The sequence below is a fragment of the Ochotona princeps genome, chromosome 22 (genome assembly GCF_030435755.1).
Source record: "Ochotona princeps isolate mOchPri1 chromosome 22, mOchPri1.hap1, whole genome shotgun sequence".
NCBI lineage: Eukaryota > Metazoa > Chordata > Mammalia > Lagomorpha > Ochotonidae > Ochotona > Ochotona princeps.
This window is the reverse complement of record NC_080853.1, coordinates 3426833-3442883: the sequence shown is the minus strand read 5'-3', so window position 1 is coordinate 3442883 and position 16051 is coordinate 3426833. Positions and strand designations below refer to the sequence as shown.

Here is a 16051-nt window from a genome sequence, read left to right as displayed (position 1 = left end):
GAACACTTGGTGGATAGCAGCTGGCGGTCACCTTCGGGTAACAGGTCTCTGGTCCTTGTCCCATGACTGTCTCCTCTCTGTAAATCTGACTTCCCAATAAAATAAATAAATAAATCTTTAATAAATAAATAAAATAACTCTTTAAAAAGATTAATTTAGTGTAGGAAAGGAATGTTTTGTTTGAATTCTGCCCTGTTAAATTTTTTTGGCCCGTAAGAATGTGGGACTGGAAGGCTGGAGTTTGGGCTTACTTTAGAGCCCACCCTTGCAAAATGAGCCGCAGCTGTGGCTTCACTGAAGCCGCTGCAGCTCTCCCACCTGAGACAACACCTCACCCGTGCCCACTCACACCGAGAAGCTCAGCTCTGCTGCTTCCTACAAACCTGCTCATTTCCCTTCAGTGGGGTTTGCTGATTCTCAGCTTTTTTTCTTTTTTCCCCTGGCACATTCATGAGGTTGTAGCCAAGCACAAGCCTGTCTCTACACGAAGGAGCCCCACCTTCTACTCTCTTTCCTTCTTTGGGACGTGTTCCCTGACTCCGCTCTCTGTCCTCGGGCCCCTTGCCACAGAGCTCCACTCCGAACTTGTTGTTAAGTCAGTGTGTTCTTTTATGGAGTTGCTATTCCCCCTTTGAGATGAGCTGTCATCTGCCAACCATGACAGCATTTTTAAATGTGGGTGGTCCATTATTTTAATTGCCAAATCATGTTGAGGCGAACGCTCATGCTGACCACGGGAGATGAGACAGTAAGTGCTGTTAATGGCGATGCGGGGAGCACCTATATGGTGGTTAAGATGTCCACATCACACATCAGGGATCCTGGGAGGAGTCCGCCACTCCAGCTGGAGGAGCTTCCAGCTTCGGCCCACTTTGGGTGATGGCTCGAGTGCCCAACCCTGCCATCCCATGGGAGATCCCGATTGGACTACCGGCTCCTGGCTTTGGCCTGGCTGCAGACATTTGGTGAGTAAAGCGGAAGATCTCTATCTTTCTGCTTCTCTGCCTTTCAAATAAAACAAAAATTAATGAACTTCAAAAAAAAAAGAAGCAGAAGAATGAGGAGAGATGGAGCTGGTTGTGCAGGGACTTGAGTCAGAATGGAAAGAATAGAAACCAACGTGTTGTAATGAAATGCAGGCTGTTCCACTGTAGGTCCTCTCTGGACACTGGATGTGGGAGCAGACTGGGCATGCCACAAGGATGAGCTAGTGCGTTCAAGGGCCAACGCTGGGTGTGTTAAGCCTGGGAGCTCTGATACAAACATGTGCCAGGGTAGCCCTGGGTGTAGCATGAGTGCTCAGAAAATGTTAATGAGTGTTGCCGGCCAAGACCAGGAGGTGGGTAGAATGCCCCAGGAAGGGACGTGTGCATGTGGGAGAGCTGCCCAGTGGGGACCATGTGCACGCTGAGGTATCCTTCCTGACCTGCTTATCCTGGCATGGCAAACGTGGCCCAGTGGCCTCTCATCGGGGAGTCAGGCGTGGACAGTTTCACGGGGCTGCTCCATAGAGAGCAAAGGACACGGATTCTGTGTGTTCATTGCTAAGCTTTCAAAGCAGGAACTCCCCCTCCAAAGCAGAAGAGTGGGTTTTTTTCTTCTTCTTTTGTGGTTTCACAGAGAAAATGAGTGACAACCTCTAGTTGTAGGCGCAGCAAGACGTCAGACACTGGGGAGGGCATGTGGCCTGGGTTTCTGTCCACCCCTTTCTTCAGCCCTTTTATTCTGCTCTTATCCTGCCTTCCAGAAGCTCAGGCTGTAGGGAGACTCTTTGCTACAATTTCCCACGTGTGATCAGATAGCTGCACAGAATCCGCTTTCTGAGAGCCAACTGGAGGCATGCGGTGACATTGCATAACCGGCCTCTGCCGCTGCCAAAGCTGGAGAGAGCAGCCGACCAGCTCCGAGACACTCTCACATCCCTGACATGCGAGGGACCGGCATTATGGATGGGGCGTCCAAGGTGAGCCACTCTGTGGGGGCTGCTTGTGGGGCCACGGGGATGAGCACCCGCAATGGTCAAGGGTGCCGCCGGGGTAGTGTGGGGTGAGTAGGGAAGGCACAGAATGAGGGCTGGAAGCGCAGAATTTTGACAAGGAAAAACCTAATGGCCATTTGGGGGTGGGAGACGCCTGAGGCTCTCAGCACTTTGCACCTGAGAGGGCAGGGAATGACTCCTGCGGAGATCAGCTTGCGGGCTGACAGCTCAGGCTGGGACTTTGCGTCCCTTCTCCATCCATCCAACAAACTTCCAGGACAGTCTGTGGATCAGCCCAACCTGATCCCTTCTCTCTCAGGACTCTGGAGCTGCACGGGCAGCTCCCAAGGGCTGGGCTGGTTTCTGTCTGCACTCCCCCTGGACACGGTTCAGCCCTCTTGCCTTGGCTGCTGTGGTGGGCACCAGCAGCTGTTTCCACAATACCTCGGGGGCTTGCAGACACACAAATCCAAACGGTTCTGTGTATACAGCTGAAATGGCTGGCAAAACGCGCGAGCAGCATGCATTTCCTCAGGCACAAAGAGAGGAAGTTCTAGATCAGTGAGATTTTTCTTGCTACATCCTTTCTAAATGTCAAGCAGATGGCCGGGTGGCAGGGTGGGGTAGAAGTCTACATATAGAGATTAAATGTTTTTTATCATTACTATAACAGTAATAAACATCATAGTGGCATTTACAGCTGAGTAATCAGTGAGATGCTCTTAGTCAATATATTAGCAGTCCTAGACTATTGAAAAGTTGCCGGGCGTGGGGATGGGAGCTGGCTGCTGCACCTTCTTTGCCCTGGTTGCCTAGCTTCCTGGTGATGTGCCCTGTGGCTGTGCTTGTATTTTTGTCTATTTGGACACTGGCACACACTCTGCTATGGTGGTAAGGCATTTGAAAATAAGTGGCAGACTTGGTGACACTTCACCTCCAGGCACTTCCTCGCGTGTCCCCTAAGAGCACCGATGTCCTCCCGTACACCCAGCGCCCTCACCATGTACATACTCCACCATGGTTTGATGAGGCCCTTCTCATACCTGCTCCACGTTTTCCACAAAGACTATTTTTCACTTGTTTGGCATGTACGTCTCTGTGTGAGTGTGTTTGTGTGTGTGTGTGTGTGTGTGTGTGTGTGTGTGTGTGTGTGTATGTTTCAATCCACATTGTGTTCTTGGCAGGTCTCCGTTGTCCTCGATCTGGGATATCCACTTATTTTTCTTTCGTAAGCTTGATGTTTCTTCTGAATAGCCCAGATTTCTTACAAGTCATACTACTTGTTGACTCGCCTGCCACTCACTCTGCCTAAATCATCTCTATAGCACTCTGCAGTGTGCAATAATATGCATCGTGTCATGGCATACATGCGACACATATCATGGCTACTCCTGACACCCCTGTGCGATCTGGCTCTTGCTGTTGTACCAGTGACAGCAACTGGCTGCTCTCTGTGCCAGGTCTAGTGCCACCTGCATTTCCTCCTTGCACCTCATGGCACCTCTCTATGAAACATTATTGTTCTTAGCCCCTACGTTACTGAGGAGGCCTACATGACTGACTTTCCCATGGCCACACAACTCATGAGTGAGTGGCCGTTCCAGGGTCAAACCTGGGTGGCCTGAAGCCAGAGCCCAGTTCTCAGCCAACTCCCTGTCCTCTGTCCTTCAGACCAGGGTACCCGCCAACTGTCATAAAAAGAAAGGCTTTATGCTTTGCAGGCCACAATCTGCTGTCTTTTCTTCTTTATTTCAAAAACTCAGTAAAAATAGAAAATTCTCATCTCAAGGATCAGCCATCCGGGTTTGGTCCACAGTTTGAGACCCTGGTCATTTCATCTCATACAGGTGACCCTCACCTGGTGACACTGAATAAGAACCTAAGTGTGCAGAGGGTCCTCTGTGAGCAGCTGAGGTCACCTTTCAGAGCCTCAAGCCTGCCTTGCGGCACTGGAGCTAAGTGGTGGCTGCCCCTTCAAGTTCACAGTCAGTAGGGCTCTCACCTCCAGGTGTGCAATGACTGGCCTATTTCATTTTGTTGTGACCTGAATGTATTACAAAACAAGAGAAGAAGAGTGTGTAAACATTAGCCACAGGAAAGGCTGGCCCCAAAGGTCTTGGTATCTTCTATTCAGCCTCCGTGGAAGAGCAGAAAGAACTGGTGGCTCACTTCCAGCTGAACGCTGAGGGACTTGTTACAGACCCACTGCAGGAAGTTCAAGGGAGAAACCTGGGACAGGGGGCGGGGGAGTGCTCCACATGCGGCCACAGTGACATTGTCAAGTGTGCATCTGCCACTGGCTAGAGCTTGGCTTGTTCAGAGCTTCTGGGCAGGAAGGCTTGGCGAGCCTGTGTTTGTGAGCGGGGAGGGATTTCTGGCCCTCCCTGTACTGTTACCAGTTCAGAGACAGTAAACATACATAACACCGGCTGGCTCACATGGCCCTGCCGGATCCCATTCCCTCAGCTCTTTCCCCTTCTTCCTGGCTGTGCCTGCTCCTCTCGGCCCAGCTGGGGCCTCTGGGCCCTCCCAGCACACCACCCCACCCAGAAGCCTCCGGACAACCGCACTGAAACTGCTCCCCTAACCTTGACCTCCCTGCATCATTCTCACCATCTGTGCTGCCTACACTGATCGAGATAGAAGATGCTACTTCTGTTCGCTCTTTGCTCAGCGTTGTCCCCCCCTCCGGGTTCCCCGGGCCTCCACTTGTAGGCGTTCCCTGTCTGCTTTGTGGTGGTGTGTGGAGGAAGAGGCTTGGGGGAGGGCAGGTGCTTCCCTTGCAGCGTAGGCAAGAACAGGGTGGTGCCTACTGATTGTCAGTTTTCTGAGAAGAGAGGTCATCCCTCTTTTCAGTCCGACTTGCCACTCAGCCCCATGCTCTTGACATTGGCCCCTTTTCCTCCTGTTGGCATATGTTGCTGTACATGTGTGTCGCTGTCATGGACTTCAAGGTCACAAGTATCTGTGGCTTCCCTCTGGCCTGGTCCAGCAACTTCCCTCTTCCCTGTCCCCCAAGGCTGAGCAGCCCAGGTGTAACACTCAGCTCCTGTCCACGACTCAACCATGTGCCCAGCACGTCGTCCTGGCACTCTGGGGCTCGGGGTGCCCAGGAAAGAGCTGACACAGGAGTCAGAATGACAGAAACGTAGCAAATGGCAGTGATTTCAGTTGGTGCCAAACTCCTGAAAGAAAATAACCAGGGTACTCTGATGGAGGTGCGGGGTCAAAGAGCCACTGCAGACCTGAAAGGGGTTCCAGGCAGAAGGCACGGCAGATGCAAGGGCCCTGTGGTCAGAACGAGTTCAGCACGGCCCACAGCCTGAGAAAAGGCCAGTGTGGTTGGAGCAGAGTAACGGAGCGCAACAGGGCCAGGGGTCAGAGGTGAGGTCTGGCACTCCAAGTAAGAACTGGGAAGTGCATTCCAGCTTCACAGAGGCAGCTGTTGGTCCACCTGATGCGAGACCTGTACTTTCAGAGGACCCCTCAGGTTGCAGACAGCAAAGGGCCCAGAGGTGGACTTGAGGGGTAGGGTTTCCTTTTCTGCCGCTCCTCTGTAGCAGCTCCTCTGTGCAGTGCTACTGGAGGCCCGCTGGCTCTGTGCTTCGGAAAAGTCCAACCTCTGGCCTTGGACAGTGTCAGGCCGGGAGCGGATGGGAAGAGGGGAGAGCAGGCAAAGCTGTGAACTCTGCAGGTCTGTCTGAATGGGAGACGGTGTCCGCTTCAGGCAACGTTCTGATTGCCACAGGGACAAGGGTGCCTGGTCCCTTTCTCACCATCTAGTACATTGTGTGACAGTTACTTAAAAAATCTGTTACACAACCACTACTGTTCCCTTGCCTAATTGTTTTTAGCCACTGCACATTTTATTCCCTGTAGAACACACTTACATTTAAAAAAGAAAATGGAGGCCAGGTTGTATTACAGTGCATTAAGCCCCTGCCTGCAGCACTGGCATCCTGTATGGGCAGTGGTTCAAGTCCCAGCTGCTCCACTTGCTATCCAGCTCCCTGCTAATGCATCTGAGAAAGCACCCTGGTGAGGCTCCTGGCCCAGCCCTGGCCTTTGAAGCCATTTGAGGAGTGAGCCAGTGGAAGGAAGATCTCTCTCTACTTCTCCCTTGCCCACCCCTGAAATTCTGCCTTTCAGGTAAATAAAAAGAATCTTACAAATAAGAAAGAATCTACATCCCCTCAGCAAAAAAAAAAAAAAAACTAAAAAAAGGCCTTAGAAGACTGCTTTTGGGCAAGGACTCAAGGCACAGGGGCTGCTTGATAAGGGACTAGGGAAGCGACTCCAGTGGCAGAACAGGCTCACTCTGGAACTGCGATGACTAAGGAGGAAATGACGCACAGAGGGGAAGTCACTTTAAAAGGAGGGAGGTGGGAGGCTGCTTGAAAGATGTCATTGCGCTGGAGATTAGCAGGCTGCAGCGTGAGTTGCAGAAAGGGGAAGGACGTCCTGAGGGAACCAAGCGTGTGTCGGTCTGCAGGCCCAGCCCAGGAGCAGAGTCCCGCACCCACACACGGGAAGGACGGCCCGGGCTCTCTGTGTGCCTGGGCCAGTGGCCCTGCTGCAGCTCGTGTTGTGCCGGATTTTTATACCCCCAGAAAATCATCGAGTCTGAAGTCGGTGCTAAGGCATAAAGGTGGTTTATTCAGGTTAGCCTAGGTCTCCCAGCCACCTCCCCCAGCCCCAGCAGGGCTGGAGGGGGAGGGGCAGCTGCAGCCTGAGCTGCAGCTGGAACAGCAGGGCAGAAAAAGAGCAGGAAGGCAAAAAAAGGGGGCAAGGTTGAACAACACAAGGTTCTTATACATTTCAGGACAATTCCATATAATTATACAGTCATGATCGGTCAGTTTTAACTGTTAACTTTCAAAAAAAGCAAGTTGGCAGGCTTCTATTGGTAGGCTTGAAGCAAGCAACTTCCAAAAGTTGCAAACTGGTGGGCTATAGGGCAGTAGGTCTGATCTAACACCAGGGACCTCCTTCCTGAGGCGTGCTCTGCCTGCGTGCTCTGCCTGCGTGGCCTGCCAGGTGTCCTGCCAGGGGTCATGTAGACTGTCAGGCCTGGAGTTCACACAGCCCCCAGCCAAGCAAACAAGGCAGAAATCGCAAAAGGCAGAAAACACTTAGGTTCTTCACTCAGCAGCTACTCTTGCTCTCTCTGCCCAGGGAGCGCGAGGGCTGGCTCCCATCGGGTGGGTACGTCAAAGCAGAGCACACACATGCTGACTTTGTCATTATCCGGGATAAAATCCCTAGACCCCTGACTCCACCAGCACTCCTCCCAAGCTTCTGCAACCAAACATCATGGGGACTTGGCCAGCAAGGAGTGCGTTTGGAGACCCCATCATCAAATCCACACCAAACGCATTAGGCCCCCATGAATAGGGGAAACACGCTCAAGCAAGCTGGCCTGGGTAAGACCCAAACCTACTTGAAAACCACAACGTGCAGACACCAGGGAAGAAAATGTTTCATTTCCACTGGTGGCTTTGGAATTTTTTTTCGGGCCACAACCTCTTTCTCAAAGTCCCTTTAGTGGCAGTGCCCACTGTGGTGACGGAAGTCCCCCATAGTATGCGGCTTTCTCATCTGAACCTCAAGAGGAACCCAGGTTGGGTGGGTCAGAGTTCAATGTCACAGGGAAGTCAGGACCAAGCTGGCCTTCTTCACCGGGGTCCTGGTCAGAGGTGCTGAGCAAACAAGGAGGCACAGCCCTTTCAGCTTTTCAATCTCCCTGGCCCCTCTCCCTCCAAGTTCAGCAGGTTCCCTCACCTCTGCGTCCCCCATGGCCCCAAGGTATACCGCAAGGACAGATGGGAGGGAGTGGGGAAAGGGGGCAGAGGAGAAAACGCCGTGCTCTTGGCCTGTCTGTCCACGTGGCTGTTGGTTTCAACAGAGAGCAGCTGGGTGGACAGCTGCAGGCAGAGCACTGAGCAGGCCCTGCGTGCTGCAGACCAGGCTGCCTGGCGGAGCTCTGAGCAGGCCCTGAGTGCTGCAGCCCAGGCTGCCTGGCGGAGCTCTGAGCAGGCCCTAACTTCTCGACAGGATTAAGATGAAGGCTGATGTGAATATCTGTTTTCTAAGTTCCCTTTCCTGCAGGCATTGAATGGCTTGGCCTCTGACTTTTTCCTCCATAGCTTAAGAAAGCAGGTCTTGATGTTTTCCAACAAGGCATTTTTGCCTTTGGCCATCACTGAAAGTGATTTCAGGTATCACACTTTGAAACGAAAAAGGGAAAATTTATATTTCGTTTAAAAAGGTTTTCTTCTACTCAATTGCTTCCCTCGCTCCCCTAGCTTAAATGTTAAAAAGTAGCTGGGATAAAAGAGGGCTTTTTCCTTGCTTTTCTTGCATGGAAAGGCAGAGAGACAGAAAGAGCTCTCCTGTCCATCGACTCACTCTTGGAACGGCAGCAGCAGGCAGGGTCAGGCCAGGCTGCAGCCAGGGGCCTGGAGCTCCCGGCGAGTCGTGGTCGTGGTAGTGGGAGCCAGCTGCCTGAGCTACCGCTGCAGCTTTCCAACAAGCTGCAGGAGCGGGTCTGAGATGGCAGGCAGGCGCCCCACGCAGCAACGTAACATCCTGCATTATTTTTTTTTTTCTTCCTTTGGAAAAGGGAGTTTAAGTTGAATGACTCTGTCATCATCTCCTGCTCATGCTGGAGTCTTCCCCCTCAAGAATTCTCCACTTCTTTTCTACTGAAACAGAAAACCCCTTTCTCTTCCAGCCTATTGGGCAGGTCAGCGTGTGTCGAGACACAGCAGCTTCCTATCAGCAGGACCTGCTGAGGTTTTCTTCAAAGATGGAACAGTTCCAAGAGAAACTGCTCTCTTTGAAGCTGCAGGCAAGGAATGACTTAGCCATCACTTCATTAAAAGAAAATTCAAAATGTGTTTGATAATGAAATGCCAACCCTTGGAGCAAAGCTGTCCTAGAATCCCATCAGTGAGTCCTCTCACTCCATTAGGAATGGCAGATGAAACAGAAATCCGCTGACATCCCTGCAAATGCTCTGCTCAAGCTCTGGTTACGAAATGTCCCCTTTTGCTATTTTAAGAGCCTCTCAGTTCCCCACAACTTATGGAATTTTACTTTAAAAGGTAAACATTGATCTGGAAAGTTTCTGTAAAGCAGGAGGGAACACACAAGCCCACAGCATCTTTCTTGGAAGGCCCTGAACAGGTATGGGAGGGGACCATGGAAGACAGTAGTCAGCTGCAAAAAAGGAGGCGGGAGAGGGAGAGCGGGTGTGTCACACACAGGCAAAAGAGGCGTGCAGAGGTGGGTGGGAACAGGTGGGCTGCAGACAGGGAAGGCGCCGTAGCTGGCCCTAATACTTCCCCCAGCCCTATCCTGCTGCTACCCACCCTTACCCGAGCAGCAGGTCCCATCGTGGGACGGCCTCTGGGCTGGCCCACAACTTTGTGTCTAGGACCTGTGTCATTTTCCAGCTGACCACGGCACTGCCAGGCTAGAATGACGACAAGGACAAGGAGATGCCCCAGTCACAGGGAGTTTCATTCCATGCCTCCCTAATTTGCGTGGGCCAGGCCAGACACATCTTTACATTTTTTTCCAGTCCTAACTTCTATGACCTTAATATGACTTCCATGATCTTAATCAAATCCCCCTTGATTTAACAAATGGCGATTGGTGCAGCTCCTTTGCTCTGCAGCCCCACTCTCGGAGCTGGGCGCAGTGGTCACTCCCAAGACCAGTGGCTTCCCACACCCTCCTAGGTCTTCTGTGTCATGAGCGGTATAACCAGGTTCCTCCTGTTGGTCGTCCTGTCGGTTCTGGAGAGCGCCCCGGGTGTGGAGATTGTCTGCTTTGGGCCAAGATGAAGCTGACCTATCAGATGGAGCACTAGAAAGGGCTGGAATGGCAAGGAACTGCTCCAATTCGCCAAGGCGCCCATATGGGATCTTGGCATGTGCAAGGCAAGGACTTTAGCCTTGTGTCCTGTGCCTGGCAACCTTCCAATAAACTTTTAATTCCACTTTTTCCATGAGCTTTTGAAAGTAATCTCTTTTTGAAGATTATATATTTTTATTGGAAAGGGTACAGGGTCCCAAGGCTTTGGACCATCCTCTACTGCTTTCCCAGGCCACAAGAAGGGAGCTGGATGGGAAGTGGAACAGCCAGGACATAAACTATCATCCATCTGGGATCCTAGCACTTGGAAGTGGAGGATTAGCCAATTGAGCCATTGTGCCAGGGCCCAGAAGTAATTTTATGCAAACTCTACCATGTTCAGTCTCGTGGTTGAATCACATTCCTATGTGCAAGGCATCTTGTGACCAGCTTCTCATCAGCCTCTCAGAACACAGGCTATCACTCCATGCTCCGGTGTCTGCCGTGACGGGTCTGTGCTGAGCACAGCTTGCAGGGTAAAAGCAGATCCCAGAGTCAAAACTGCCTGAGTCCTGACCTTGACTTTGGCTCTTGCTAGCAGAGCCACCTTGGGCTGCTTCTCCATCCTGCCTGAACCCTGGCTTTCTGCCTGAAAGAGTTGTGAATATCAAGGGAGTCTGTCAGTTCTGCTTACATTTCCCAGTGGCCATTCAGACAGGAAAAACTGCTGAGCTAGGATTTGTGACACCTGCCCCAGCTCCCAGGGGACTGGCCTGTGACAGGCCCTCTGTCAGGCACCTGTAAGATGAAGAGGATCCCCCTTTGGGATTAATCAAAGGAAAGCGATCTTAGCAAGCACACACATGTACAGAAAGCCTGTGAGCGCAGCCCAGGGGGGCCTTTGCACGCTGACGTTTGCTGGGACCCCTGGAAGATCTTTGATCCCTGTCTGCCTTCTGGAATGTACCTCCCAGAGCACCGTCACCTCTCAGAGGTCTCTCCCGGAGAAGTGTCACACCGACGGTCTCTCCTGTACCTTCTCCAGCTCCTTCCTCCTCTGTCTTCCTGTTTTGCAAACTGTGAGTGGGAGAAATTGGGTGGTCAGGGGATTTTTATTGTGTTCTCAGAAACTTTTTTTTTTTTTACATAAAGTGCTTTTTGCTGAACAGTTAGTTCCAAGCCAACAGCTAATGCCACTCTCTGGCTTTGATCTTTCTGTGTCTGTGTTACATAATAGAAAACTCTATCCAAGGGGAGTCCTTCGTGTTTAGAAACCTCGAAGCTCTCTGTCATCCCTGCTCCTGTCACCTGGTTCTGGGACTCCTCACCACAGCCCATGTGGCCGTGCAGTGCAGTGGGTTAAGGGGCTGCCTGGGATGCCTGTATCCCATCTTTGACTTCTGAGCCAGCTCCTAGTAAAGCAACAGAACACAGCTCAAGAACCTAGGTTCCTGTCCCCAGGTGGGGGACCCAAATGCAGTTTCTGGCTCCAGACTTAACCCAGCCCAGTCCCAGCTGTTGCAACCATTTGAGAAGTGAGCCAGCAGATGGGAGATCTCCCCCCACCACCACCAATCCCTCTGCCTTTTTAAGCAAAGAGATAATCTTTCCCAAGCACCAGGCGGATCTCAGAGCGAGGCCCCTCCCTGCACAGGGCTCCTTAGCAGAGTCACAGGCAAGGGCAAGTAAGACTGACAGTGTGCTGATTTACGACATCATGCAGCCCCTGTGTAACTGCTTCATCATGGCTCTCGGAAGGGAAGTGGGAACGGTTCCGTCACCTTCTCTTACAACTCACTAAGAATTCTTGAAAATCATGGGGTTTTGAAGAAGCTCCAACACCAACCACGGGTATGTTCCTGAGAGGCGGGTATGGGGGTGGGCCGGGGAGCTGCCCTGCTCGCCCACCTTGGGGCTTGGGACTCTTGTCACCCAGAGCTCCTCCCACCTTTACCTGTGGGACACTCTCACTTCCCACCTCCTGCTGTGAGCAGACGATCTTAGGATGAACTTACCTCCCCAGGGAAATAATGACATTCTGGTGACTTGGACAGAAACCATCTAGGGCTCCCCACTTTCCTATCCCTCAACTGCCAACTTTAACATTTTAGCTTCGAGGGCATGCAGTGGGTGTGAAAGATAAGCAGGAAGCAGTCTTAGGCCATCGGTAGTGGTGCTCTGGCCTTTGCTTTCAGGAAAGAGGGAAGGAGCCCTGAGACCAGAGGCTCCAACGCAGTCTTGCTACACACGTTTTAGACGTAGCAGTTAACAGAGGAGGGCAGGAAACGGACTGGGGCTTGGCGAGGCTGTGTGCAGAAGCCATTGCAGCAGGATCCAGAGTCCTACGTCCCTGGTCAATGCTGTGCCCTCCACGGCAGGTCATACAACTGCTTGTGTGCCACGAAGCTCTAAAATGAGGCCAGTGGTGAAGGTGATCTCCAGTTCTGACCCTGAGCCTCTCTGCAGCTCTGTCCTTCCGCTGAGTGAAGCAAGGTGAATTACAGCAGGAAGTACAGCGAGGGTAGTAGGGCTGCTGGATGCAGCACCACCATGGTGGGCAACTGGAGAGTCCCACCCCTAGGAACAGGGACCAGGCGAGAGAAGCACAGGCTCACCCCAGCTGGCTTGGCCTGGACCTCTGACTGCTGGTGACAGCCCATCACTCTGCCGGGGTAGTCAGAAAGGTCTCTGGGCCTGTTGCCAGTGCGTGCCTCCTCGCTGGCTGGCCATGATGTGCCGGCTGTTTTGCTAGGATTCACCCCAGTGCTGCATCCAGGTCTCCCAACCCCCTCTCCAGCTGCTCAGAATCTCACCTGCATGGATCACAGACTTTGATGAGCCCCTGTGGCTGTGTGCGTGCCCCCTGCAGTGGGCTTGCCACCCAGCAGCCAGTTGTAGACCCATAGCCTTTGTCAGGTCATCATTTTTTGGTTCCCCCACCTGTCTGCTCCATCTGGGCTTGGGCTCTGACTCACTCCTGCTCAGCCCCAGATCGAAGCTTCTGCAGACACTTTCCCAGGCGAGTTTCCCTGGAAGCTCTGGCCCACCACGACTTCCTGATTGCACTAATCATCCCTCCTAACTTCCTGTGTTTTCTTTCCATCTCCATTGAGACAAGTAAAAGCTTTGTCTCCCACACTAGGAGTGTTCCGGTGGAACACTCACATTCATCGCCATTGTCACCTACAGAGCAGTTGGCAGAGAGCAGGCACTTGACACCTTGTTAGGGAGTGAGAGAATGAATGAATGATTGAATGAATGACTGCCTGGCCTCACTCCTTGCTCAGCAGATGTGCCTGCACTGGCACACTGCACCTGGTGCTATGGGAGGGCTCCCGCTGGATTCCCACTGCTGTGTTTCCCTAAGCCTCTCTCCCTGCGGTGACTTTTTGGCTTGCTCTTCTCCCAGCTGCTAATGGTGAGAGAGGGCATTCGCTGTTCCCTCTCCTCTCTTTCTTTTTTCTTTAGACTTATTTATTTTTATTGGAAAGGCAGATGTACACAGAGATGGAGATATAGAGAGAAAGATCCTCCATCTGCTGGTTCACTCCCGAAGTGGCCTCAACAGCCAGAGCCAAGTTAATCCAAAGTCAGGAACCAGGAGCTTCTTCTGGGTCTCCCACATGGGTGCAGGATCCCAGGGCTTTAGGCCACTCTCTACTGCTTTCCCAGGCCACAAGTTGGGAGCTGGAAGGGAAGTGGAGCAACTGGGACATGAACCGGTGCCCATATGGAATTCTAGCGCATGCACGGTGAGGATTTAGGCACTAGGCCATCGCACCGGGGCACTCGCCTCCCCTGCCCTGCCCTTTCTGGATAAGCAGTTCTCCAAGACCTGGGCATGTCTGGTGTCTTGCAGCCTTCTTTTGTGATGTAAACTGTGATGGTCTTTGCAGTCAAGATTCCGAGACAGTTTTAATGGCACATAGTCTCCAGAGACACTTCCTGTCGATTCTAACAAAATGCCTTACAGAAAGGGCTCAGGGTACGGGCAGCCCATGGAGGGCTTTGCTGAGAGCTGACCTCCTTTGAGGTTGTACCGTGTTCTGCTGAGGGCCCCAGGCTGTGGCTGCGATGTTAGGAATCACATCAGGGATCAAGCCGTGGCTGTCAATCTCAGGCAGCTGTGGGCGCTCAGTGGGGTTATGCTCATGGAAGCCCACTGCTCCCCACCAAGATCCCCACCTATCACCACCAGCAGCTCTGGCCACTCTGCAACTCCAGCCCAAGAGCTTCAGAGCAGCTGCCGCTTGGAACACCTGATCCTTCTAAAGATGGTCGCATTTCTGAGTAAATGCAAGTGTGACTCGGGTGACGGGCTGGCTCTCCTAAGACTGCTTTACGTGCGCTTTGTGCGAATCCGGACGGTGGGTGGGAGACCATGTTTCTGTTTTCCTGCTCTGGCCCCATGTGGATAATTGCCCTGCAAATATACAATGAACTCATGTCACAGATTCAAATCAGCTGATGAATGACTGAGGGATCCAGTAAGCTGTTAAAACAAGGACAAAGCTGACTGGGCAGCCCAGTGTTTCATTAAGGAATGTTAGGATTGTAGGGTTGGATACAGCATGGGTTAAAGGCCTGGATGGCAATGAACTTTAACTCTTCATGTTATCTTCTCCGTTTGATTACAAATAATTTGTCTTTAATATATATATAATATATAAATATATATTTAATATATATAAAAATATAAATATAAATATATATATTTAACTTGAAAACCAGAGTTACAGGAGGAGAGAGTGAGAGAGAAGTTTTCTATCCACTGGTTCACTCCTCAAATAGCTGAGTCAATCCAAAGCTGGGAACCAGCAGCATCTTCTGGGTCTCCATGTAGATGCAGGGGCTTCAGGCCAGCCTTCGCTGCTTTCCCAGGCCATTGAACTGGTGACCAGATGGGATGCTGGTGCTGCAATAGGAGGCTTAGTGTGCTACACTACTGTGCCAGCTCCCATTTGCCTGCTTAACCGAAAAAAAAAAAATCAGGGGGAGGGCGGGGGGATTAAAAAAACTAGGAAGTAACGAAGTAACGCATCACTTGACAGAGATTTGTCCTTCCATCAAGACTCTAAAAGAGTCTAAGTCTCTGCTCCCTTGAATGCTGCGTCTCTGCAGGATTTGCTGATGCCCACACGCACGTGAAATCACGCACAGCACAAAGGGCAGCGGTCAGGGTGGGGGTGGCGTGGACTTGAGCCCTTACCTCCCACATTCTTGGGGGTCACGCTTCCTGAAAGTCACCCAAAATGTTGGGTGGGGGCGAGAATCAAAGGAAACGTTCCTCTTGCTCCATGATGGACAGAAACAGGAGTTTCCTTCTTGGGACTGCTGCGTTTTACCTCCTAGAAACCTGCAGACAGGTGCACTGCCTTACTCAGCCCTCTCCAGCCACCGACTCAGCAGGAAGCTGAGGAGCAGCCCCAGCTGCTGTGGCCCGCAGGCCAGGTGTGGTCTCTGCTCATCTCAGGCAGCCTTGAGTGACACCCATATAGGAAAAGTTCAAATGCCAGAAGTACAGATGTGGGAGGATGCTGAGTAAAAAGCAGGGGAGAGCCCGTGTGCTCTGCAGGGTGTGGGGTGTGGATTACCAGGGAATCAGTTTCCTAAGGAAGTGACACTGGAGATCTGGAGGATGTATGTGGGGTTTGCTGCTGACTGTTCTGGGCTGGAGGCAAAGGCTGAGGGAAGGCCTCAAAGGGAAGGGGCTCATGGGGGCTGGTGAGGAATTGGCACCCAGGGGTGCAGGTACTAGGCAGCTTCTAATGAGTCGGAGTGTGGGGAGTGTGCGTCCACCCAGGCCCGCCCAGCTCTTTCAGTTGGGCCTGGTCAGGACTGGCCCTCCACAGCCCCATTTCGGCGACAGAGTGTGATGCAGCTAGCCCAACAGCTCCCACTAAATAGAATGGGAGGACTGTGATTGCTTTTGTTTCATTGAGGAACTATGCCTGAGGACTACTGGGTGTAAAGAGTAGAACTTATTTAAAGGGAAACACAGCTGGACAGATGAGGAGCCCAGGGGGACGGACAGGTTCGCTGAGTGGAGGGTTTCGGGTCATTATCCTTTTCTTCTGTTGGCCTCCTCATTTCTCAAGTTTTTCGTAATGAATACAGACCAATAGAGTCAGAGAGAGGTGATTCCTTGAGAACCTACAGCAACTGTGGGAGGCCCAAGCAAGGAGGGGCTAAACCATCGCTGTCACTGCAATA

General features: G+C 52.0%; 1 protein-coding gene across 1 annotated transcript in view; it reads left to right on the top strand.

Moving 5' to 3' along the window:
* The first annotated feature begins 1423 nt into the window (after positions 1-1423).
* Positions 1424-16051, top strand: part of CASS4 (Cas scaffold protein family member 4) — a 29356-nt gene continuing 14728 nt past the window's right edge. Inside the window, exon 1 of the mRNA XM_058679822.1 lies at positions 1424-1963. Coding sequence (XP_058535805.1) covers positions 1928-1963 — 36 coding nt within the window. The 5' untranslated portion in view covers positions 1424-1927. The remainder of the gene's footprint in view (positions 1964-16051) is intronic.